The sequence below is a fragment of the Mycteria americana genome, chromosome 16 (genome assembly GCF_035582795.1).
Source record: "Mycteria americana isolate JAX WOST 10 ecotype Jacksonville Zoo and Gardens chromosome 16, USCA_MyAme_1.0, whole genome shotgun sequence".
Classification (NCBI taxonomy): domain Eukaryota; kingdom Metazoa; phylum Chordata; class Aves; order Ciconiiformes; family Ciconiidae; genus Mycteria; species Mycteria americana.
This window is the reverse complement of record NC_134380.1, coordinates 713,635-739,605: the sequence shown is the minus strand read 5'-3', so window position 1 is coordinate 739,605 and position 25,971 is coordinate 713,635. Positions and strand designations below refer to the sequence as shown.

Here is a 25,971-nt window from a genome sequence, read left to right as displayed (position 1 = left end):
ATTTAATACAAAGTCTCTGCGATGGCAACATCCAAATTCACTAGAGCACACAAAGTTGAAGTAATACTGCTAAACTGTACTACAATTCTGCAACATTAAAGAACTGTTCTCTACTTTGTTACATAGCTAGATGTCTAAGGATTAATTTCAGAAAAGTATACAAGTATTTTCAGCCAAGATTGGGAAGTTTAAGTTCAACTTTTGACTTGTTTATGCCTACTTAAATATTTGAAGAGATCAAAGTGCAAGAGATTTCCACTCTTCCACATAATGCTGTTCACTCACTGACTCAACATATCTTCTTTCCTACAGAGTACTCTGCTGACTGAGCCTCCTGTAGAAGTACAACCATGGCCTCTTCAGACTCTGAGATGGCCGTCTTTGGGGAGGCAGCTCCTTACCTCCGAAAGTCAGAAAAGGAAAGAATTGAGGCCCAGAACAAGCCTTTCGATGCCAAGACATCCGTCTTTGTAGTGCATCCTAAGGAATCCTTTGTGAAAGGGACAATCCAGAGTAGGGAATCAGGGAAGGTCACTGTCAAGTCTGAAGCAGGAGAAGTGAGTAAAAACCAAGGCTTAAAAACTGTATGTAATTCCCAGTCTCAGCTCATAGCTGACGTACATGCATCTCTTTCTTCATCTGACAGACGCTGACTGTGAAGGAAGATCAAATCTTCTCCATGAACCCACCCAAGTATGATAAAATTGAGGACATGGCCATGATGACCCACCTCCACGAACCCGCTGTGCTGTACAACCTCAAAGAGCGTTATGCAGCCTGGATGATCTACGTAAGTACCAGCAGCAGTCTTCCTTTGGGCAGCTAGGAGGAACTGCTCTGCCAGGCTAAGTGGAAGCCAACGTGCTGTCTCCCTTCCTCGCAGACCTACTCGGGTCTCTTCTGCGTCACTGTCAACCCCTACAAGTGGCTGCCGGTGTACAACCCAGAGGTGGTGTTGGCCTACCGAGGCAAGAAGCGCCAGGAGGCCCCTCCACACATCTTCTCCATCTCTGACAATGCCTATCAGTTCATGCTGACTGGTGAGATAATGGCAGCATCTTCATGGTGATACAACATTTGGGTTTTTTTTTTTAAATATTTGTGTGTGCAGAGATGTAAACCTCAGCAGGAGCCCTTAATTGTCTTATTTCAACTGCTGCAGATATTATGCATGAGACACAGTTCTGTCCTAATGATTTTAAAAACTCTAATTTATAGCATGCAGACACGAGCACTGAAAAAGTTACAATGAAGAATAATTAATAGGATGAATTGAGTCAGGTGAAACAAAAATTCTCTCCTACCTATTATTGAGATCTGATTGGCTCAAAATGTGACAGAAAATAGTAAACAGAGGTCTGAAGAATTTAATTAATCTTTCCCAAAACTATATTGTAGGTTAATTTCTAGCTGTTTTGGCTTCATGAAGACATTGTCTGAAAAAGCAAATGATTTGATTTCAAGTGTTATTCTGATATTTATAACTTCTTGGGAAAGAACAAGAGCCAGAATCCCAGCAAAATTTCACCCTCTGGAAACAATGATAAATGCCTTCATTTCAAATTAGCTGTTAGTTAATACTCCTGTATTATGGATTTGCTTCTTAGGCATGGAAGTTACTTGACCAGAAAGGACTAGAAGTCTGTGCACCAAAACTGCAATATGCAGAAGGCAATCAATGATTTGATGGTCATACATCTACAGTTGTTTCATGATTCGACAAGGACATTACTGAGTATCCCAGAATAATAATGTTGACTGTTAAAAAAGTCCCTGAATACTGAATAAAAATAGAATGATAATTTGAATGGTTTTTTTTTTCTCCTTTTCCAATTCCACTTTTAACACTGGAGCAGGTTCATCAATAACAAGTATTTTAGCATTTTTTTTTCCACATTTGCTACCTTCTGTCTTCCTTTTCTTAGGTAGTGCCTTTAAAAACAGACTTGTAAAGACAGAAATAAATGAAAAGTGAGCAGGAACAATCTGAAACAAAAAACCCCAAAACAACAAAAAACCCACATTTTTTCCCACCTCAGAAAGAATTCGTTCCTTTGAATTCACTGGTGAAAAGGAAAAATAAGAAAAGGAGGAAAAAAAAAAAGATCTTGATGAAATATTTCCAGCATTGATTAAATGCCTCTACTTCTACAAATGAGTTAGGTAAGGGGGAGATCAGAATTCTTTTGACTCATGCAATTAGTGGCTACAACCCCTTGCTACTTAGAGATGAGACCTAATAAATAAGATTTCTCAAAGGGAAAGAAATATATAGCCTCTATAAAGAATATATACCTCTATAAAGAAATATAGAGGTATATATAGAAATATATACCTCTCCGTATAATACATACGTTCTCTAAAAGAACTGCTTGTATTAATCACACACATAGTGTTCCATATTACTCAAGAATGCCACAAACAGCATCTTTGTTTCTGCTTTTTCACAGATCGCGAGAACCAGTCGATTCTGATCACGTATGTACACTCCCTGCTCGGGTCCCTGCAGGGCTGCCCAGTGCCAGGGAACCTCCTGCCTGACCACACGCTCTCTGCTTCTCTCTTTGGTTTGACAGAGGAGAATCCGGTGCAGGGAAGACTGTGAACACAAAACGTGTCATCCAGTACTTTGCAACAATTGCAGCGAGTGGGGAGAAGAAGAAGGAAGAGCAGCAGTCAGGCAAAATGCAGGTAAATTAATAGTGACTGGAATTAGTGCTTTTCTCTGTTCCTGACATGATTTTTGGAAAGGATAACCAGCAATAATTATCGTCCTGCAGGGAACGCTTGAGGATCAAATCATCAGCGCCAACCCACTGCTGGAGGCCTTTGGAAATGCCAAGACCGTGAGGAATGACAACTCCTCACGCTTTGTAAGTTGTTGCTTTGGACAAAATCTCTCTCTCTCATTACAAGATAAGTGATGGCCCTAGCAGTATTCCATGTAAAGGAGACGTCAAAAGAACCCATCCGGGCTGAAATGCTGCTACTTCTCCTTAACAGGGCAAATTCATCAGAATCCACTTTGGAGCCACAGGCAAACTGGCTTCTGCTGACATTGAAACTTGTAAGAGACTCTCCTGATCCCATTCTTTCCCAAATTCCCACCTCCATGTGTGTTCCTCTGCCTAACTCTTTCTACGTTCCTTGCTAGATCTGCTGGAGAAGTCCAGAGTCACTTTCCAGCTCAAGGCAGAAAGAAGCTACCACATATTTTATCAGATCATGTCCAACAAGAAGCCAGAGCTAATTGGTAGGAAGGATCATTATGACTTTTTGAGGATGATTGCTGAGCAGCTGTTCCCTGTATTACCTGGTTGGCAAAACTAAGCCTGTGCCTTGCCTCTTCCTGCTTTCAGACATGCTCCTCATTACCACCAACCCTTTTGATTTCCACTATGTGAGTCAAGGTGAGGTGACTGTTCCCAGCATCGATGACCAGGAGGAGCTCATGGCTACAGATGTAAGTAACAAACACAGCAAAAGGATACCTACTGTACATGTCTCAAAGGTGACATAGGTGACCTACTAAGGACGTGTATTTTAATTCATCTTTTTGACTGCAGAGTGCCATTGACATCCTGGGCTTCACTGCTGATGAAAAGACTGCCATCTACAAGCTGACAGGGGCTGTCATGCACTACGGGAACCTGAAGTTCAAGCAGAAACAACGAGAGGAGCAGGCAGAGCCAGATGGAACAGAAGGTATCAGCAAATTCAGCAACTGACTTGTTCATTCTCTGTTTGCAGAGATGATATGTTAGCCTCCAAAGACAGGCCTTTGTTGGCCTGAGTCACCACATAAAGCACCGAGGAAAAGCATATTTGTTCATTGTCTAGCTAACTGCAGAGGTGCTTCCCTGATCATGGGAAATACCATTATTTTACCCGATGGATACTCCCCAAAAACACACAGCCTGAAAGGGGGAACTTCAGCTTCAACACAGGATATCTCTCTCTCTGTAAAACCTTCAACCACTAAGTCACCATGATGTACAATCACATAGAAATGTGATTGTACACACATGAGATAAATGAGTGAGATAAATCCTGCATTCTTTAAAGAGAATAGAATGCAGATAATACCTGCATTCTGGTGAGATAAATCCTGCATTCTTTGCTAAGCAGACATGCACTTTCCACAGAAAAGGAATGCGCTGCATGCGTGCCTCATGTATTCCCAGAGCCTTTTGGGGCTCTTCTGGGAAATTCCAGGTTCTAGCTATTCCTATCCAACCCATATCTGGTCTTGCTTTCAGAGAAGGCCATCATCAGCTTCCAGAATTTACATTCCTTCCCAGACCTTCTGTATGAGACCAGACCAATGCTTTTCCATTTCTAGAACGTGAACAGTGGAGTTGTTGACACCGGCCCATTTCTAGCCATTGCCCACAGACAAATGCTTCTCTCTCTCTCCCCCTCTTTAGTGGCTGACAAGGCTGCCTACCTGATGGGCCTGAACTCAGCTGACCTGCTGAAAGCCCTGTGTTATCCTCGAGTCAAGGTTGGGAATGAATTTGTGACCAAAGGTCAAACTGTGGAACAGGTAAAATCTGGACGTTGAAAATACATGGCTTGAAAGAGTACTTGAGGATTCGTCTTTGACCCTGGGAGGTAACTCTAGTCCTTTCTTCTCTGCTTTAGGTGAACAATGCGGTTGGTGCCCTGGCAAAAGCTGTCTATGAGAAGATGTTCTTGTGGATGGTTATTCGCATCAACCAACAGCTGGATACCAAGCAGCCCAGACAGTACTTCATTGGTGTCCTGGACATTGCTGGCTTTGAGATCTTTGATGTAAGGAACAAGGATTTGGCACCATAGTCAAGGGAGGGCCAGGGAGGAGTCATGAGGACTCAGAAACACACTTCTGCTTAAGAAGATTCAGAAGTTTATCCTCCTCCTCTGCAGTTTTCTAGAAACCCCTCCCTCTTCTCTGTCACAGTAGCACCCTCAAATGGCTTTGCTAACAAACACTCTGATTCTAACGTTGTCAGGAGGTAGAAGAAAGCTCTGCTTTCTGACAAATGGTCTCAGAGGCCCTTAAGCTTGCAAAGCTCTTAGGCTTTGCAAACAAAGAGACAGCTCTAGGACTAAGGCTCACACAGATGTGGGCCAAAGGTATGGATGCTCTTGGAAGAGCCAAGGAAAGGGTAGTGCTATGGGAAAGCTCACAGCATGTTTTCTGTGTTGTGAATGCAGTCACGATGCTAGGACTCCTGTGACAAAGCAGAGAAACCCCTGGATTGTTGCTCTGAGGGCAGAGAAATTCTTGGGTGGGACACTGAGGAGGTTTCCACTCTCTGGGTGGCTGGAGAGTTGAGACACCTACACGATGCTGCAGCTAAGGTTACTGAAGGATTTGCTTTTGAGTAGCACAGTAAAAAAAAGAAATATTACTTTTAGCTTGATTCCAAAAGTAATAATAATAAAATCCTTTGAGAACAGTGACTTTTACAATAGAAGTCCTGCTAAGGAAACACATGCTGTTACGGTACGGTTAGGAGTAGTGTTTCAGCTGGGGAACTTCAAGCAGCATTAGGAGAATGCTAGCAAAACCTTGTGGTGTTTGCCACCCTTTGAGAACCTGTGCCCCTCTCCTTCCTTTGGGCAGTTCAACAGCTTTGAGCAGCTGTGCATCAACTTCACCAATGAGAAACTGCAACAGTTCTTCAACCACCACATGTTCGTGCTGGAGCAGGAGGAGTACAAGAAGGAAGGAATTGAATGGGAGTTCATTGACTTTGGGATGGACCTGGCTGCTTGCATTGAGCTCATTGAGAAGGTACCTTTTCCATACAAGTGTATGATGTATTTTGGAATTCTGTGATGTTTCTGAGCCAGATTCAGCTCAGGAAGAACTCACGGCCAGGCATTCAGTGTCAGTTAAACAAAATACTTTGCACTGAAATTTATTTTAGTCTGGGGAAGAGAAATTAGGAAATGCAAATCTGTGTCATCAGTCCTGCATTACTTGGTCTTCAAGCATGGAAAAGGGATTCTGGACTCCCACCAACAGACATTAAAACAAACTGGAGTCAGTCTCCTTTCCTTTCTTCTCTGAAGACTCAAATCAGAACTCCACACATAACTTTGGGAAATAAATATCATCTCACCAGATTTCCCAAAACAACTGGGCCTCTTGTAGCTATTTTCCCATTTATTTTTCTGTTTACCACTGCTCCCTCCAATGCTACTCTCAATTCTAACCTGAACCAGACAGACTTTCTTACCCGTTCTGTGAAGACAGGCTGCAGGAAGGTAAGGGAGGGCAGAAATAGGCTCCCTGGCTGAGAATAGCTCCTGACAAACTTAGGCCCTTATCCAGGCTGAGATGCTACCAGCAACACACTGGTATCTTTGATGTTCATAGCACATGCTTCACATCATTATCGTCTTTCTCTTGTGGTACCTTCCAGCCCATGGGCATCTTCTCCATCCTGGAAGAGGAGTGCATGTTCCCCAAGGCAACTGACACCTCTTTCAAGAACAAGCTCTATGACCAGCATCTGGGCAAGTCCAGCAACTTCCAGAAGCCCAAGCCTGCCAAAGGCAAGGCTGAGGCCCACTTCTCCCTGGTGCACTATGCTGGCACAGTAGACTACAACATCTCTGGCTGGCTTGAGAAGAACAAGGATCCCTTGAATGAAACTGTCATTGGGCTGTATCAGAAATCATCTGTGAAGACACTGGCTTTACTCTTTGCCACCTATGGTGGGGAAGCAGGTAAGCTCTGTAAAATCCGTATTCCATGTGTTCATACTGTGCAAAGGGGAGTCTCAAAGGCAATGTTAAAGGCATCAGCTCATTTTCTTCAATATTGCAGAGGCTGGTGGTGGCAAGAAGGGTGGTAAGAAGAAGGGTTCTTCTTTCCAGACGGTCTCAGCTCTTTTCCGGGTAAGTACAGAATTCATTATCTCTTTGAAGATAGAAAGCATCTGGAAACTTGAATCTGAAAGGTCTGTTTCAGTTTTGGTCATAGCTCTTCTTATCCTTGAAAATCCTTCCCTTGCCATCCTTGCAAATTGCAGAATTCCCCCCTTAGAACACCACAAAATCCCTACCTGAATGTGTGTATGGTCTTTCTTTTATTTCAGGAGACAGAATTATATTGTCAGCCTCCTGGAACTGCCTAGGCAATTGTCTTAGACTTTTTTTTCCAACTAAGTATTGATATTGCATCCCTATATTTTGGCTGATTTCTTCCACCTGCCTTAGTTTTGCTATTACCTTCTCTGAATATTCTACAAAGATCTCCAAAGGATGAAGTTCACCTACTTACATTGGGCATGAATAACAAATCAGCTGAACTTCCTTAAAATCTTCTTTGGAGACTTAAGAGATATTTCCCATACCTGTTTTATGTATCTATGAAGATTTTCAGTATTGACGCATTGTAGAATTCAAAAATAATAGATCAAACATCAAAAGCAGAAAAATTGCCTTGAGATTGTAAGATTGTAAGGCAATGTTTTCATTTCAGTGGGGAAAGAGAGTGAATATTAAATTACGTCAAGGTAATGAATTTTGAGGTCGGTTTTCAGTTATGTTTTCAATGTTTCCATTTGGCTGAGGTAGAGATATTTAGGGAGATTGAATTACTACCAAAATGTCAATTTATATGGGCTGTACATGTATTCCATCCATTTCAAAACAACTTATTTAGCTGCCAAATCAGACACTAGTCAAGCTTAGCCAAGACTACATGTCATCCACTTAAAATGCCCAACTAAATACCACAAGAAATACCAGCTGGAAGGAAAGCTGTGAGATGGCAGCTCTGTATTTGTATAAGGAGATCAATCAAAAGTAATACTAACCATTATTCTACAAAAGAATTTCAAAACCAAAAATCTGGGAGCCTTCAGTTTCCCTTTGGGAGTTCTGCAAGATGTCTTAGAGAAGACATGTCTGCATCCTGAAACACTCAGTTTGATACATCCACTATTAACCTTCCAGTCCTTAACCTTAATAATATAAGCTTCATTTCATGTTCTCACAGGAGAATTTAAACAAGCTGATGGCTAACTTGAGAAGCACTCACCCTCATTTTGTACGATGCATCATCCCAAATGAAACAAAAACACCTGGTAAGGGGGTCCAATAGGAGGAAAACTTGAGCAGCAGAAGCTCTTCTCCTGAATATCAAACAGCGGGGTAGTTACTAATGGTGGTATTTGTTAGGTGCCATGGAGCATGAGCTGGTGCTGCATCAGCTGCGCTGCAATGGTGTGCTGGAAGGGATCAGAATTTGCAGGAAAGGATTCCCCAGCAGAGTCCTGTATGCTGACTTCAAACAAAGGTGAGAGTGCTCCACCTTTCTGCCCATTCAGACCAAGCTGAAGAGCCTGAGTTTCGTAATATACTTGAAATGTTACACTTTAAATTGGTACTGACCAGCAATATAGAAATGTTTCACCATCAGTTCATGATGATATGACATTGCTGAGATCAGGATTCTCTTGCAGTTAAAGTTAATAGTAAAAACACTCTCCATATTCTGTTCTGAAAGGATGAACTGTCTCCAGGCATGAAACTGGTTCAATGAGGCAGTCTGAGAAGGTTATGGGGTTCACTCACAGTGGTGGTTTTGGTGATGGGGATTTCTTCATATTCTGTTTTCTTCTGCAGATACAGAGTGCTTAATGCAAGTGCTATCCCAGAGGGACAGTTCATGGACAGCAAGAAGGCTTCAGAAAAGCTCCTTGGGTCCATTGATGTGGACCACACCCAATACAGATTCGGTCACACCAAGGTAGAAACAAGACCTGTGTTAAAAGTTTGTCCGGGAGCGGTAAGGGTGGGCTGCTTCATCAGGGGCAGGGCACACAGCACAATAACAGAGTTGGCAGGGTAGGGCCCTCAATCAGCAAGTGCCCAGCCCCACAGTACCCAAGCAAGGCAAGTCGGGAAGATTCTGGAATCGTAGTCAGGTTCAACCAAGAGTCCAGATCATCAGGCAGGTTTGTGACAATAAGGAAGGTCTGAAGTGAAGCCATAAAGCCTTGGTTTTCGAGACTGGTCAGGGTCTGATATAGGTAGGCTAACAAGGCCCAGGCGCTATTCATTAATTCCTGGACAGATCCACAGCAATGAGATTGGTCTAACATCAAGCCAGGAAGTAAGTCTGCAGATCATAGTAGAGCTCACTGGGGTCCATGACCAGGCATACGTGTGGTTGAGGCTGCGGCTGAACTGGAAACCATAACTAATACCACATAGCTCAGACAGGGACTGAATGACAGGGGATGAGCTTAGAGCAAACTTGTAGGCCCTTGGGCAGGGGGTTTGCGATGGGGCCTAAGATGAGGCTGGTCATGACCACTAAAGTCTACTTAAGAATCCTGAAAGACTCTGTTCCTCTATTCTGTACTACCTGACAATGACATGCTGCAAATTTCTTTTCTCAAGGTGTTCTTCAAAGCTGGACTGTTGGGACTCCTAGAGGAGATGAGAGATGACAAGCTGGCAGAAATCATCACTCGCACACAAGCCAGGTGCAGGGGCTTCCTGATGAGAGTGGAGTATCGGAGAATGGTGGAGAGGAGGTAGACATTTCTCATATTTAGTTTGTTCTCATGGTACATGACTAATGAAGTTTAAATTTGTGACACTGAAGCTATGCAATAGCCATGTGAATTTTACTTTAGGGAATCCATCTTCTGCATCCAGTACAATGTTCGTGCATTCATGAACGTCAAGCACTGGCCCTGGATGAAGCTGTTCTTCAAGATCAAGCCCTTGCTGAAGAGTGCAGAATCTGAGAAGGAGATGGCCAACATGAAGGAAGAGTTTGAGAAAACCAAGGAGGAGCTTGCAAAGTCTGAGGCAAAGAGGAAAGAGCTGGAGGAGAAAATGGTGGCCCTGCTGCAGGAGAAAAATGACCTGCAGCTCCAAGTACAGGCAGTGAGTATCACCGTTCATTTGTCCCTGAGAAAAGAACGATATACAGTCAGAATGCTTCTTACCCGAAGCAGAGACTTGCAGAAAGCTGACTAACGTGCAGAAGAAAACAGCGTATATCACACACTCTAATGTTGAGTAAACAGGCACTGGCAGGGGCATGGTGAGTCTCATGGCAGCCCCACATGAGGCTCGGCATTCCTGCTCTCTGAGGAAGGAGCCACGTAACACTAGCCAACATGTAATCCACAGCAGAGAGCTCTGAACTGGAAGGGAAGTATCTCCATCTACTCAACTTTCGAAGCCGTGTATCTGTCTAACAAAGTAAAGGCAAACCTGAGAAGGACCCACTTTTCCTGCTTACAGCTACGCTAGAAGGCCTTGATTACTTTCAGAAACCTGGATACTTCCCATTCAGACTCAGTTAGGAAAAGGCAGGCTCTTCACACCAAACAAAACAGCACCTGCTCCACTAAATTATTCTCACAAAGCCTTTACTCCCCAAACATTATGATGTTCATGATGAGTCAGTTAAAGAGAAGAAGCTATTGAATACTGTTTCTGTCAGGAAAAAAGACTCCAAGCCCTTGCTCCTGCTGAAACTAGCAATTGAAGTGACCACTGTTGTGTCATGCTTGTGGGTGCCTGAGGTAGTCTCATAGCTACGCTCTCCGTGAGGCACTTTTAAGAGACACAAAAAATTTGGAATCAATGTTGATTTGAGATTACAAGGTTTCCCAGTAGACACCAGGCCAGATCTTCCAGTTGCTGGAGTGGCAGGCCAGGTTCAGCCCCCCTTTTAACACATGCCTACTCAGTGATACAAAAGACAGAGCGGAGAAACTTTAATCCGTTACAACCCACAAAAATCTGTCTCCCCCCACCAGGAAGCAGATAGCTTGGCTGATGCTGAGGAAAGATGTGACCAGCTCATCAAAACCAAAATCCAGCTGGAAGCCAAAATTAAGGAGGTGACTGAAAGGGCTGAGGATGAGGAGGAAATTAATGCCGAGCTGACAGCCAAGAAGAGAAAACTGGAGGATGAATGTTCAGAGCTGAAGAAAGATATTGATGACCTTGAGTTAACGTTGGCCAAAGTGGAGAAGGAGAAGCATGCCACAGAAAACAAGGTACCCACACAAGGAGTCACATAAAGGGTGAAGGGACAGATACCTTGCACATCAGCCTGGTATCCTCAGAACAAAGCTAGCTTTGGAACGTACCAGGAGCATCACAGTGGGGCAGCTAGGAAGCCCAAATAAAAAACAAGCTCCTGGCTAAGCACTGCAAAGTGAAAAGGTCACTGCACTAGCAGTCAAGTCTTCTACACAGACTTTTGGCACTTTCTTACAATCAACAGGTGAAAAACCTCACAGAGGAGATGGCAGCCCTGGACGAGACCATTGCCAAGCTGACAAAAGAGAAGAAAGCCCTCCAAGAGGCCCATCAGCAGACGCTGGATGACCTGCAGGCAGAAGAGGACAAAGTCAATACTCTGACCAAAGCTAAAACCAAGCTGGAGCAGCAAGTGGACGATGTAAGCACAGAGGCATACATCAAGAAAAGGACAGGGATGGAGTTAGACGTGGCTGGTAGAGCACTGATGGTCTTGTTCTTTATAGCTGGAAGGGTCCCTGGAGCAAGAGAAGAAGCTGCGCATGGACCTTGAGAGAGCAAAGCGGAAACTCGAAGGAGACCTGAAGCTGGCCCATGACAGCATAATGGATTTGGAAAATGATAAGCAGCAGCTGGATGAGAAACTGAAGAAGTAAGTGTGGCTGTGGGGCACCTGAGTGCCGGGCTGGTGTACTTGTCTTTTTTCTTTGCGCTCTAACACCGTTTGCTTTGTGCAAAGGAAAGACTTTGAAATCAACCAGATCCAGAGCAAAATCGAGGATGAGCAAGCCCTGGGCATGCAATTACAAAAGAAGATCAAGGAGCTGCAGGCAAGTCTCTCTTCCTTCTCTTCTGCTCTTCAGAAAGACATGAGGTAGGAGGAAGGCATGGGTGTGAAGGGTCCCTAATGTTCCGCAGGCTCGTATTGAGGAACTGGAGGAGGAAATTGAGGCAGAGCGAACCTCTCGGGCAAAAGCAGAGAAGCATCGGGCTGACCTCTCGAGGGAGCTAGAGGAGATCAGCGAGCGCCTGGAAGAAGCAGGGGGGGCTACGGCAGCTCACATTGAGATGAACAAGAAGCGTGAGGCAGAATTCCAGAAGATGCGTCGTGACCTCGAAGAGGCCACACTGCAGCACGAAGCCACGGCTGCCGCCCTGCGGAAGAAGCACGCTGACAGCACAGCCGAGCTTGGGGAGCAGATTGACAACCTGCAACGAGTGAAGCAGAAGCTGGAGAAGGAGAAGAGTGAGCTGAAGATGGAGATTGACGACTTGGCCAGTAACATGGATTCTGTCTCCAAGGCCAAGGTATGGAATTGCAGTAGAACATGCTCACAGGGCCAAGGTATGGCACATAGACTACATCTACCAGCCACCTTCTCATAAAAAAAATCCCTGCTGTGAGGATAAGGCAGAGTCCAGGTGTTCATTTCCTTTCCTTCCTTGTGTTTGTTATCTAGGCAAATCTGGAGAAGATGTGCCGCACTCTGGAAGACCAGCTGAGTGAGATTAAAACTAAGGAGGAGCAGAATCAGCGCATGATCAATGACCTCAATACTCAAAGAGCTCGTCTGCAGACAGAATCAGGTGAGACATCCTCATTCGTGAGGTGCAATTGGAGGACCTGCACGCCATGAGCATACCACAGGGCGTAATATGATAACTGGTTAACCTCTCCTGATTACGTGGGTTTACAGGCAGAAACTGTCATATCATTAGTAGCCTAGTGACTTCTTTTCATTTCACTCCTTCCAGGTGAATATTCACGCCAGGTGGAGGAAAAAGATGCTCTGATTTCTCAGCTGTCTAGGGGCAAGCAAGGATTTACCCAACAGATTGAGGAACTCAAGAGGCACCTAGAGGAAGAAATAAAGGTCTGGAAGTACCCTACTGTCCACAACCTACATCACCCCTAAAAGCATCCGGAGAATCCTGTCTGATCCAAGATTGGTTCAATATTCTTTCCCCAAACACATGTGGTACTGGAGGGAAGAGCAGTAATGCACATACCCCCACTCACAAGCTAGAGAGGGAAGGACGCATAATGATTTTGATGCTGGAGGAAGTCATCCACAAGGCTTGCATGAGATTCTGACGATATTCTCTAAGACAGGATTCAGACACATATGTCGCAACATTTACAGAAACAGCAGATTACTGTCCCCAGAGCACCTGTCAGTAACACATCCTGACCCTCCAGAACACATTGATGAAGGCTTCATCAGCTCCAGGCTTTGCATTTGCCTAATTAGAGTTTCATTCTAGTTTCACTGTCAGTTTCACTGTCAAGAGTCATCTCAAGGCAAGTATTTAGGTTACCAATCCCAATGTCCCCACAGGCCAAGAACGCCCTGGCCCACGCCTTGCAGTCTGCTCGCCATGACTGTGACTTGCTCCGGGAACAATATGACGAGGAACAGGAAGCCAAGGGGGAGCTGCAGCGTGCCCTGTCCAAGGCCAACAGCGAAGTGGCCCAGTGGAGAACCAAATACGAGACGGATGCTATTCAGCGCACGGAGGAGCTGGAGGAGGCCAAGTATGTGGGAAGTGGGGTGTCAAATAGCTGGAGAAGACTGAGACTATCAAGGGAAATTGGAAATTGGAGTCTCTGACAGTAGGTTAGGAGAGGGGTGGGATGAAGGCAGGCATATAGGAAGGCAAACGTAGCCTTTAGGGCTAGAAATCCTAAGACAGGCCGAATACTCAGTAGGTGCTAGGACAGAGAAGTGACAGACCCTTTAGATCTAACCTGGAGTTGTGCTTATCTCCTTGCAGGAAGAAGCTGGCCCAGCGCCTGCAGGATGCAGAGGAACATGTTGAAGCTGTCAATGCCAAATGTGCTTCCCTGGAAAAGACAAAGCAGAGGCTGCAGAATGAAGTGGAGGACCTGATGATTGAAGTAGAGCGATCAAATGCTGCCTGCGCAGCTCTGGATAAGAAACAGAAGAACTTTGACAAGGTCTTTTGGGCTCCAGACCTGGGGCTCCTGGGCAGAGCATCCCCTCGTGATTGCCACATCCGTACTCACGCCTCCTTTCTCTTCAGATCCTGGCAGAATGGAAGCAGAAGTATGAGGAAACACAGGCTGAGCTGGAAGCCTCCCAGAAGGAGTCTCGCTCTCTCAGCACGGAGCTGTTTAAGATGAAGAATGCCTATGAGGAGTCCTTGGACCACCTGGAAACGCTGAAGCGTGAGAACAAGAACTTGCAGCGTAAGTCCCTGGCCCTCTGCTGCTGGCAGGGCTTTCTCGCTCTCCCCCGCTATGCACCGCTCCACATGGGTCTGTGCCTGCAGGTCGGCAAAGGTGCCTTTTACCTTGTTGTGGCAGGGCCCTTCCCATTCTGCTCTGTGCCTGACCATGCCATTGGTCTTTGTTCCCACAGAGGAGATTTCCGACCTCACGGAGCAGATTGCCGAGGGAGGAAAGGCGATTCATGAGCTGGAGAAAGTCAAGAAGCAGATTGAGCAGGAGAAATATGAAATCCAGGCTGCCTTGGAGGAAGCTGAGGTACACACAGTGCTAATAAATGGTGTCCAGACTGAAAATATGGGGATAGTTATCTGCAGAGATGGCAGGAAAGCAAGCCTAGATTTTATGAAGTACTGCATAAGAGAAGGCTTCTTAGGAAGCAAGCAGTAGTTTAAGTCACTGTTCCTGCTGACTTGTCCAGGCCTCCTTAGAACATGAAGAGGGGAAGATCCTGCGCCTCCAGCTTGAGCTCAACCAGGTGAAGTCTGAGATTGACAGGAAGATAGCAGAGAAAGATGAGGAGATCGACCAGATGAAGAGAAACCACCTCAGAATTGTGGAGTCCATGCAGAGCAGCCTGGACGCTGAGATCAGGAGCAGGAATGAAGCCCTGCGGCTGAAGAAGAAGATGGAGGGAGACCTGAATGAAATGGAGATCCAGCTGAGCCATGCCAACCGTGTGGCTGCAGAGGCACAAAAGAACCTGAGAAACACACAGGCAGTGCTCAAGGTCCGTTTAGCAAAGCTACAGAAATTACATCCTTGACTTTTTTGGCACCCAAAATTATTGCCTTGCAATTTCTCTTGTCTCTTTTACAGGATACCCAGATACACTTGGACGATGCTCTCAGGACACAGGAGGACCTGAAGGAGCAGGTGGCCATGGTGGAGCGCAGAGCAAACCTGCTGCAGGCTGAAGTTGAGGAGCTACGGGCAGCCCTGGAGCAGACGGAGCGGTCAAGGAAAGTGGCTGAGCAGGAGCTTCTGGATGCCACTGAACGTGTGCAGCTCCTCCATACCCAGGTCAGGCACTCCGCTGGAAATTAATCCCATCAGCAAGGGATAACACAGAATGAGATTGCTATGCATCTTGTAAGTGATTACTATGTAAACACGTGAACAGCCATGCTGTGGTATGGCCAATCTAGCCAGCCACCCGTGTCTGGGTTGCTGCTATGGCTCTAAAGAGGACTCTTGTGTTAAAGACTTTCACAAACAACACTCACACTTTCAACTCTTGATGTGGAGGCACTAGGTCTAAAAGTACAAATCATGTCTTTCCTGTTGCCCAGAACACCAGCCTGATCAACACCAAGAAGAAGCTGGAAACAGACATCATACAAATTCAGGGTGAAATGGAGGAGACAATCCAGGAAGCTCGCAATGCTGAAGAGAAGGCCAAGAAGGCCATCACAGATGTGAGTCGGGGGCTCCTTTCATTGCTGATGGTGGATGTATTCTCCCCGCAAAACTGTCTCCAGCCCCAAAATGGCTTTGACCCTTTGCTCTCCTCAGGCAGCCATGATGGCAGAAGAGCTGAAGAAGGAGCAGGACACCAGCGCCCACCTGGAGAGGATGAAGAAGAACCTGGACCAGACGGTGAAGGACCTGCAGCACCGTCTGGATGAAGCCGAGCAGTTGGCACTGAAGGGAGGCAAGAAGCAAATCCAGAAGCTGGAGGCCAGAGTGCGTAGGGCTGGTAGTTGTGCCCCTGCAAGCATGTCATGTAAGTAACCCCCAGGGAAGCTCCAACGATGGGCTTCTCATTGCAGGTGCGGGAGCTGGAAGGGGAGGTTGATGCTGAGCAGAAGCGCAGCGCTGAAGCCGTGAAGGGTGTGCGCAAGTACGAGAGGAGGGTGAAGGAGCTGACCTACCAGGTAAAGCCTCCTTGGGCTGACAGAGTTTTCTCACAGCAAGTCAGATTTTGCACACACCACCCCCAAGGGGAATTGTTAACCTCACGTGCTGGGAAACCAAGAATTCATTCTCTTTCCTGCTTACCAACCACTCTAGTCTGAGGAAGATCGGAAGAATATTCTCAGGCTGCAGGATCTGGTGGACAAGCTGCAAATGAAGGTGAAATCCTACAAGAGACAAGCTGAGGAGGCTGTAAGTAGTGCTTGGAGAATGGGCAAGAGCCACCTTCCATCGGGGCAGCACGCTCACTGAGATGAGTATGACTACCAGGAAAGGAGCATGAAAGAAACTCCCAAGACACAACAGTCTTGGCCATGCTGTGTTATTATCGTGTCACGAGGCCTTGCTGAGTTTTGGGCACCCTGCAGTCAGGGATGAACTGAGGGAATTCTGCAGCCTGTTTTATACAGGAGGTCAGACTCAACAAACCCAGGGGCCACACGCACTGACTGAGAAGTTCCTGAATCTCTGCTGCTGATCGACAGCAGAAGGCTTCAGGGTCTTTCTCAACCTAATAAATCACACTGATAGTTGGGCAGCAAGTAATGGCAGAATAAGTGCACACATAGCTCCTCAAGAGTGACACAGTACAGGTGAAGCTTGTCACAGTGGGGTCCTGAATAAGGGAGGATGAGGAGGTCTGTGTGAGGCTTATGTGTAAGCAGTGGTGGGTGAGGGATGGAAGTTTGTGCCTTCCCCCAGGGAAGAGCCGCAACCCCGCAAGGCCGAGGCGCAGGAGGCGTGGAACCCCTGCCCTGGGCTCCTCACCACCGCCTCCCTCTCCCCGCACAGGAGGAGCTGTCCAATGTCAACCTCTCCAAGTTCCGCAAGATCCAGCACGAGCTGGAGGAAGCCGAGGAGCGGGCTGACATTGCAGAGTCGCAGGTCAACAAGCTCCGGGTGAAGAGCCGGGAGTTTCATAGCAAGAAGATAGAAGAGGAAGAGTGAGGCTGTCATGAAGCAGCAAAGTGACCTGAGGGATGCACAAAATGTGAACCTCTTGGTCACTTTCTTCTGCAATGAGTCTTTGTAACCATGTCAAGGTCTAGAGAATAAAGACCGTAGATTCCTTTGCATACGCACCATGAGCACCAGTTTTCATTTGTTTCTCTTTTTACTGGTTAGCTCTATATCATCATTAGCTTTTGGGCACAGCTTTGTGTTATAACTTTTGTGTACCTATGCCACGGTACAGCTTTTGGTCCCCTAGTTCCTAACTACTTAACCCTTCTATAGTACTTTAGTGAGTGATAAAAAGGAAGCTTCTCACTCAGATAAATAATCCTCAAAGACACAGAATGAAGGAGAAAAGTTATTTGTGCTGGCGCCTGTGGTGTTCAAGCTATTGATAAAGGAAGCTGAAGAGGTGTTGAATAGGAATGAACATAATGTTTCCCAATGAAATTACACTATTCCAGGCAGTAAGGACAATGACCGATGCCTAAGAAATGCAGAAAGCTTTCATGACACTGAGCAAACAGTGCCATTGAATAGCTTACAAAATTCAGTACAGTTACAACCACAAAACTATACACAATGCAGTGTCACATATAAAAAGGTGGACTCTGAGCTGACAGTTACCCGTCGGGAGCAAGGTCTTCCACATGTGCTGCATAACTGTGTGAAAATATCCACTCATTTCTCAGCAGTGGTAGCGAAAGAGAAAATAAAAAGAGACAACTGGAATTTGCAAGGAATTATGATTCCAAAGGCAACAGAGTTGATCAGTGGCATGGAGGGGCTTCCATAGGAGGACCAATTATACAAACCCAGAGACTTAAGATAGGAAAGGGGAGAGCTGAGAGGGCATACAAGACAGAACTATAAAATCAGCACAGTGTGGAGAAGCTTGGCAGGGATCAATGTTCTAACTGGCTCTGGCACTAAAAGAAACAGGAGAGTGCAGAGGGCAGAAGGTGGAGGACTGTGTGTGTGTGTATGTGAGTGTGTGTGTAAATCAAATGAAACTACCTGAAGGCAAGGTATTCAAAACCACAAAGACACGTGGGTTCTTCACAAAGTATGCTGTTAAGCTGTGGAACTCCTTGTCACTGCAAACTAAAGGATTACATGGATTCAAAAGAAACTTGGCTATGTTCATGGCGAGAAAAATCTACTGGAAGAAACTACAGAGAAACCCTGTCCATGGTGCAAAAGCTCAGGGCTGTATAAAAAGACAGATGTTCAGAGAGCACTCGAAGGTAACAGCATGGTTGGTTTCTCTTTTCTTACAAGCTTATCTACTGGCAACAGAGCACAAATCTATTTGGGGGATGGAGGGCATCCTGTGCTCCAGGTTCATTTGGGGATGGAAAATGAGGCTGCCAGTCAGGGGCAGAGGGATTAACATATGATTTGGGAAGGATATGGAGGCTTCTGGGCTGCTCTTATGAGTTTACAGTCTATGTTCTCCATAGCTTGCTCCCTGGATGCCTAATGCCTGGTTTAGGTCTTGCTTAAAATAGCTATGACTGTGGTTGCCTTGGAGCTTCGTTGTCAAGCAGCGAGCAATGGAGGGGAATCTGACTATCACCTGCTTGGTCAGGCATGGCATGCAGACCATGGCTATCCCCAGGCCTGAGGTCTGTGGTCTCCAAAAACTATCCTCCTATTCATCTACAAAGTTTTCAAAGGAGAGACTGCCATTGGAGCTCTTGCGGTTACCTGGGAAGTGCTGAGGGTTGACAGTGGTCCCTCAGTCAGTGTGTGCAGAAACCATTGTCACAGCAAGCGCTTTGCTTCCAAAGAGCAAAGTGAGCTTCCAGTGAGCTTTGCTCACACTGCTGGAAACTTCCAGCCAATAGTTCCATGTCTGTATGACTAAAACAGAATTATCAAAATGAGTCTTTAATTATCTGTCTCCCAGATGCAAACTCACCGACACACCAGTAATTTTGAGGTTGTCCTGCTGTCAGTAGTGAGAATGAGAAAGCAGAAACCCCAGACATTTCTGTCACTGCCATCTGAAAGAGTGATGAGAGTGAGCTTTTTCAGAGCTGATCAGTTTTCAGCCACAAAAAGCTTAAGAAATCCATCTAACATCTAGCAGTGATGCCAGCCTAGCTCTTCCTTCCCATGACATGTTAGAAGGCTTCCTATGGTTCCCTAGTAGACTCCAGATTTCTTTCACTCCATTTTATTCTCTGCATTCATGTTCCATGACAGAGACCAGCCTCACTCTGTTTTCTGATACTGTCTTTGCCACTAGTTAATTTTCTTTTCACTCCTCCTTCTGAATACCTGACCATTCTCTGTCTATACTAAGATGCTTCAGTTCCTTAAAATCTCCATTATTGGAGAGCAGTAAATATGATTTTTTTCCATTAATAGCAAGAGGCTTAAGAATTTGTATTGACCTGAAAGCGCATGGTCTTAGGGCTTGTCTGGGCCTGAAGTGGCTTTAGGTTGTTTTAATAACTGTGTAGTAGTCAAAGAACTATTACCTAACCTGTTTTAGATTAAGCTTTGTGAATACCATATACGGTAAATGTCTTACAAGCCTTGGGGATCACTGCATAATAAAGAATTAGCTTTCATGATAACTGAGGCAGGGGAAGATACTCTGCACCTTTTAAACTTCAGCTGGGAACCAGTGAAAGGGAAGCAGACTATGATAAGGTAATAGATAAAAATAAACCCAAGCAAACCCAAGACCAAGTAGGAAGAAATCCCTGCTATACCATACTCCTCCTGGCAAAGACTTGAGGATGCTGGTAACTCACAGTAGGCTCCCTCCTTGCCATACCACCATTCTTAAGAAAGACTGAAGACTCAACCTTAGGACAGAAAGTAACATCGGGAGGGTAAGTATAATATCACACAAAAGAGGCTGTTACAAGAAAGTATTTTGTATAAAAATTTTAACTGTTTTATTAATGAGGCTTTTCTATATCAATGAGATGATTTTTATTATTAGACTTAGAATGAGAACTTAGATCCACATATATGGTATGTACCAAACTGCCCATAGCAAGGAAATATCCCCTTCCATGTTCCCACTAGTCAGGATGTGTGAATTTCCATGTAGCATAGATTTGAGAGACAGTTTAAAATCACGCTCAACAGATAATGCACAAGTTACTGTGAAATCTTTAGCATTTATCAGCACCAGCTGAGTATGAGGGACCTTCCCTATTAGAAAGAAGTGTTCGACAGAATGGTCTGGGCCTCTGTCAAATGCAGTTTTCATTTTTTGGGAGACAGTCTAAGATAAACTTGTATAGAAGGAAAAGAGCAAGCTGCACTTCTGCAAGAAGATACACTATTTATTGGAAATGTGTAAAATGACTTAACAGATCCTTTCCTATCTCAGGAGCTAGCCGTACGGATTTGAACCCTGCAGGTGGACCTAAAATCTTGGAATGTATACATGGAGGTTCTACCTCCGCAGCACATCTCCAGTCTATAAATGGAGGCCAGAAAAAATCCGGTGTGCCACTTTTAGTTGCATGCTTAAATCAGATCTGAAAAATTTTTCACTGAGCCATCATCAATAATATTTTTGCCTAGTGGAAAAATGTAATCCATTCTGAGGTATGAAGCACATCCTTCTGCACAGCTGTCAGGTGAGAGTGAGCAGAGGCTGTACTACCAGGAGGCATGTGCTTGGCTCTCTTCTCAGTACTTGTGAAGAGTCTTTTGGAGAGACAGATTGTTAACAACCTGCTGAGAGAGGTCACACTTGCCTTAGCTATCCTCTTCCCCTAGAAACCTGGGCTGGAGGTAAATGATCTTCTGTGTCTTAAGCTGTGATGCCAAGCTACTGTGTCATGCATCCACACAATCAATATTCTCATCCCAGTGAGAATATTCTCCCCAATATTCTCCCCAGTGAGATTCTCATCTCATGGCTTACCTCGTTCTCCCAGGCTGAAAAGGTACAAACGAGGCAAGACCCATCAGAGAGGGCAGCTCCAGGCTGGAGGTCGAAGCCAATGTGGTAGGCAGTGGGTAGGAAGGTAGGCACCCTGCCAGCTTTGTGGAGGCCGAGCCCATGGGGTGAGTGCTGCCAGGGATTGCAAAGGAACTGCCTGCCTGCTCACCCCCAGGTGGAGAGGCCCTGAAGAGACCATGGGTGTCATGAGGCAGCGACCCACTGCTCCACACTGACACCTGCCCCAGGCGGTGGCAACATATGAAGGAAGCGCAGCCAGCTGTGGTGAGACCCCAGGGTGGGTGCTGGTGTAGGGCCCAGAGACATCAGCTGGGACAGTGGTTGTGCCTTTCGCCTTGCCATTTGGGCTGTCGCTATGAGGGCACAGCTTTCTTCTCAGCCTGGGGCTCCAGCAGGCTCCTGTCAGTCACAGGGAGCCCAGCCAGGCAGCAGCCGACCGGCCCCACCGCTCAAGGCACCCATTGCCAGGGGGTGGCAGCATGGAGCCGTCAAGGTGGACCCGGGCCCTCCTCTGGGTGGCTGGTCCGCTACAGACCAACAGAGAAGTCTCACGTAAAAACAGCTGCTTTTAAAGCTGCTGAGACTTCCTGGCCCATGTATTACGATCGAATCGCACCAGAAGGGTTAAAATCCAACCCTTTGGGTTAGCCGGTCTTATGTGTTCACCCCTGGAACAGAACGAAGACAGGTGGAATGGGCCAAAGAAGGCCTGGAAATGTTAAGGTCAACAATGCTGAAAGAAAAAGCCCTGAGCTGACAGAAGCAGCCACTGCTCAGTGTGCAGGGCCTCATTTGCACTGGGCTCCCTGCTGAGATAGGGCACCACATAGGTGCTTGGAAGCGTGTGACTGTTGAAAGACCAACACGAGGAATCAATGGCCCTGCCAACTCCATGACACACCTGGTAGAGCAGCCTAAGGAGAACGACTGCAGCACCTCTTTTGACAGTTGTGATCTGGCTGGACCTTCACAGTGCAGGTACCAGGGGAGGCCCAGGGCTCTGGATTACCCTCACGCATCTTAGGATGACCATGAGATCCAGCCTCCACAGATGAGGACCTCGTAGACTCTTAGGCCAGCAAGGGCGGGAAAGAAAGCCCTTTGTGACCTAAAGTGTAGATGAGTCATTCCCATAGTCTACCTTTATGCTGGCTCAAAACACACAAGTAATCACAATATTCTTCCCCGTGAAGTGAATGAGAAAATGGCACTGTGAACCCAAGCAAAGCCCACCTTCACTGTTCACACACAAAAGCAGAGCAGGGCTACAATGGGAAGAAGAAATCCTGCCCCTCATTTCCCTCGTCTGCCTCTCCTGTCCTGAGGTTTCCTCTTGCAGAGGAAGCCTGGGTCTGGGGTGAGAACAGTCCCCTTTCCCTCTGGGACATGTCAGCAGGACCAGCTCCCTGGGAGCCAGGGCTGCTGTGAGAGGCAGGGTCAGTCACTCACACACACCTGAAACACAGGCTGTCTCTCCCTTAGAGCGGCACAACAGCAGATCAGTGGGGCAGAACAGCAAGTGCTGAGGACCTGACACCTAGACTAAATGGGTTTCAGGGGGAAAGGGTGGGAGTCCCAAGAGCTGAATGCCTGTCTGAGGTGGGAGCCAAAACCAGCACAGAGCACATTAGATGTGCCCCTGGAGCACACCTGTCACGCAAACCAAAGTGTGGGACAACAGGGAGATCTGCTTCAATAGCATTTTCCTGTTTGACACTAAGCGTTAATGAAGATGTGCTCAAAGACTCCCTGTGCACTTAATGCTGATTGCACCATGGCAGCATGTGCGGACCCCGGGTGAGGCAGGGGCTGGGCCTGGACACCCATCCCCAAAGACATTGTCCCTGTCCCAAAGGGGACGGACCAGTCTGGGAGTGTCTGTGCAGCCGAGGCTGCAGGCACAGGAGTGCCCTCCTGCTGCAGTGCCCTAAAATCCTCTCCTTCCTCTTGCTGACAGGGCTGAAGTCTTTTCTCTACTTCTTCCCTGGCCTGCGGCAATGAGTTAGCCACAACTGCAGGAGGAGAGGGCTTTGGAAGGCCAAGAACAGATACTTGCCTTATTTAGGTGAGCTGCACTTCATGCCCTTGGCTCAATGGATCCCCTCTCCAAGGAGTCATCTGTGGCCAGAATGTGACATTTCCTTCATGATACAGCTACTGAGATGGTAATGGGCTGTCCCAGCATGAGCCTGTCAGACATCTAGGTCTCCAGGGGCAGAAGAGTCTGGCATAACATAAGCACAATCAAAATTTTCCCATGGGCATCCTCAGGTAGATGTTAGGTCCTGATGAGTTAGGGTATATGAACATAAAGAGCCAGAATCGGCTCCATCTGACTCATGATGGAAATGTAAAAATAGAGTGAGAAATGAGTGGGGGCAGAAATAACCATAACGGTTGTGTGGAATTGGACATGCACATATGAGGTCTGAGATAAGGAGAGAATTGACAATGGCTCACATACCTGGAATATGGGCTACAAAGGTGTGGTTATATGTGAAAGGAAAGGATATGAAAAATGGATGAGGACATTTGGGAATAAGAAGCAAACTGATGTTATTTTTGTGGAAGAAAAACTGATAGAAGTTTGGCTTGGAAGAGTGCTACAGGTAATGGTGACACCAAAGAGAAAGGAATAGGAGTTAGAGGTGGGAAAAAGTGACGAGAACATTTGCTGCCTTTTTATTGTAAGAATTGATAGGCTCAAGCCTATCTTTAAATGTGTAAAATAGTTTTAATTATGATTATATGAACAACTATAACCATAGTTATTACATTATTATAACTATATGTTTCATTTGGTTTACTAGTAAAATACAATTTGAGCAAATGGCATCACATAAGGAAGATCATATCTTTGGTTTTTCAAACAACATTTAAGGTCACTGTAAGCTTCTTGGGTAGAGGAAGATGTCTATGAAGAAAAATAGTGGCAGTTCAGTTTTCTTTTGTTGAAAATACTTTCCTGGCCAACATTTTCTATGCTGGCATTTCTGAAGACATAAAGAAAACTCTGTATACAGTCAGTATAATTTGAGGGAAAACTATATGCCTATGTCAGTCCAAAATTATTTTTTTAGTAACTGAACTAAAACATGTTTAGTTGGAGTTATTACAAAACTGTTTGTTTTCTGTCTGCTTTCCATTTGTTCAGTGACCAGAAAAATTTTATTGGTGGAATCCAATAAGCAGACCTCATAACTTTCATAGACAGAGCCATGGTATTATTTTGCAATCAAATTTACAAAGACTTTACATGTTTGATCTGATTATTTCTTTGAATAGAAGATGAGTACTCCATAATTAAAATAGAAGTTTCCTTATTGGTTTTTTTAAAAGTAAAATATTAAACTACATTAGTGATTAACATGCTGAACATTTATGGTGGTGATGGTGTTTAACAGCAACAACTCAACCTGCATATGCCACTAGGCTGCATATGTCCTGAAAAAGCCAAATAATAAACATTATGTCTTAAATACTTCTTTAGTTCTTGTGAATCTGGAAATGTTCCTTATTTATATTGGGAAAATATCTCTCATTCGTTCACATAAATGAAAGTATATTTCATTTCTCATGTATTTATACTTTGATGCCATACCTTGAAGATTAGAATCAGCTTGTATAAACACCCTGTGTAGTCAGACTGCCTACTAGCTGGTACATAATGCAAAGGTCACTGACCTTGAAAAAAAGCATTGGTCCATAATTACCATAAAGGAACATCTCTGAGAGAAAGTTTAAAATAGATGCAGCTGGTGTACTCCAGTGGAGCTGCCTGGATTGCAAAGACTCTTAGAGCTATAATAATCTGGACATCAGTGATGTGCCTCCTAAGTAAATAAGCACTGTTTCATTGACAGAAGAACATTAACTAAAAATATTCCTGTTCTGCAGAAAGAAACTTCTACTCAGTGAATTCTGACAAACCAAATTTATCAATTCAGTTCTTCATGACTTACAAGTCTATTCAAACCCCAGAAGAAACTACTAGCTGAAAAAGATCCTGTCTTTCTCACGTAAGAAAGAAAGGAAGAAGTCTGTTGAAGTGTCTTATTTTACTTACCTGGGTAGCCCTTTGGAAGACAAGACAATAGTGCTGGGAATATATGATTCAACATACATAAAGATGTCAGACTGGGGGCACTAATAGGCAAAGTCCAAGGTTTGCAAATGTGCAAGGCAGAGTGTGGGGCAGAGCACTGACATGCTCATTCCATGCCAGCTCTGCCTGCAGGCCCCTAGAGGTCACCCTGATCCAGGAGGGCACAGGCTAGCTGGGGAAATACCTGAGGGAGTATCAGGGAGTTGACAACGTGGATGCAGAAGGCAAAGGTTACGCCTGCATGCTTAGGAAAGCAATGATTGAGTGAAATGGTCTTTATAGCTTCAGATAGATAGGAAATATTAATACAAAGTTCGGGCAAAGCATAGTTTAGTTGTACTTTCCATTTATAGTGTCTGAGAGTCACACATCAGAGTTATGATAATGTGCCTGCATCATGACACCTCTCCAATTCTGTGACAGATGGAGGGTCAGCTAAGGAACATGCCACCTAAGCTCTTTTTCTGAGTCATTTGCATCCTAATATTAATATCATGCTAGCAACCCTAATTTCCCTTCCATCCACCTCCTTGTCCTTCTCTGACTTTTTTGCCACCTGTTGTCCCTCTGCTTTCTGCACTTTACTCAGAGGCTTCTAAGCCTTTTTACTTCACTAACCTGTTCTGTAACTGGAGTCACTCAGCTGCTTAAACGTGTGAAGGAAATGGCATTCTGAATGTCACCTAAAGAGTTACTTAATATTTTCTGTGGAAATAGGAGATGTGTGCCTTGTTCACCTTGGCTGCATATTCAGTACTGCCCATTTTCAATCACAGGTTGCACATTTAC

General features: G+C 45.4%; 1 protein-coding gene across 1 annotated transcript; it reads left to right on the top strand.

The window, feature by feature from the left end:
* The first annotated feature begins 313 nt into the window (after nucleotides 1-313).
* LOC142417868 (myosin heavy chain, skeletal muscle, adult) lies at nucleotides 314-17,271 on the top strand. Its single transcript, XM_075518989.1, has 38 exons — nucleotides 314-557; nucleotides 647-790; nucleotides 884-1,040; nucleotides 2,451-2,478; nucleotides 2,577-2,691; nucleotides 2,781-2,873; nucleotides 3,004-3,067; nucleotides 3,155-3,253; nucleotides 3,360-3,463; nucleotides 3,567-3,705; nucleotides 4,428-4,546; nucleotides 4,645-4,794; nucleotides 5,612-5,782; nucleotides 6,417-6,723; nucleotides 6,824-6,894; nucleotides 8,000-8,087; nucleotides 8,182-8,299; nucleotides 8,629-8,752; nucleotides 9,409-9,545; nucleotides 9,648-9,903; nucleotides 10,788-11,030; nucleotides 11,261-11,437; nucleotides 11,523-11,668; nucleotides 11,756-11,846; nucleotides 11,935-12,324; nucleotides 12,477-12,603; nucleotides 12,772-12,890; nucleotides 13,356-13,552; nucleotides 13,792-13,975; nucleotides 14,062-14,227; nucleotides 14,400-14,524; nucleotides 14,688-14,996; nucleotides 15,086-15,289; nucleotides 15,559-15,684; nucleotides 15,782-15,952; nucleotides 16,039-16,143; nucleotides 16,280-16,375; nucleotides 16,976-17,271. The coding sequence occupies exons 1-38, from the start codon at nucleotides 351-353 to the stop codon at nucleotides 17,129-17,131; spliced, it is 5,823 nt and encodes a 1,940-aa protein (XP_075375104.1). The 5' UTR covers nucleotides 314-350; the 3' UTR covers nucleotides 17,132-17,271.
* The last annotated feature ends 8,700 nt before the right edge of the window (nucleotides 17,272-25,971 follow it).

Coding starts and splice junctions, on each gene's coding strand:
- LOC142417868 (XM_075518989.1), top strand. CDS start 351: ATGGCCTCTTCAGACTCTGAGATGGCCGTCTTTGGGGAGGCAGCTCCT. Junction 8,300..8,628: donor TATGCTGACTTCAAACAAAG/GTGAGAGTGCTC, acceptor TTTCTTCTGCAG/ATACAGAGTGCTTAATGCAA. Junction 9,546..9,647: donor CGGAGAATGGTGGAGAGGAG/GTAGACATTTCT, acceptor ATTTTACTTTAG/GGAATCCATCTTCTGCATCC.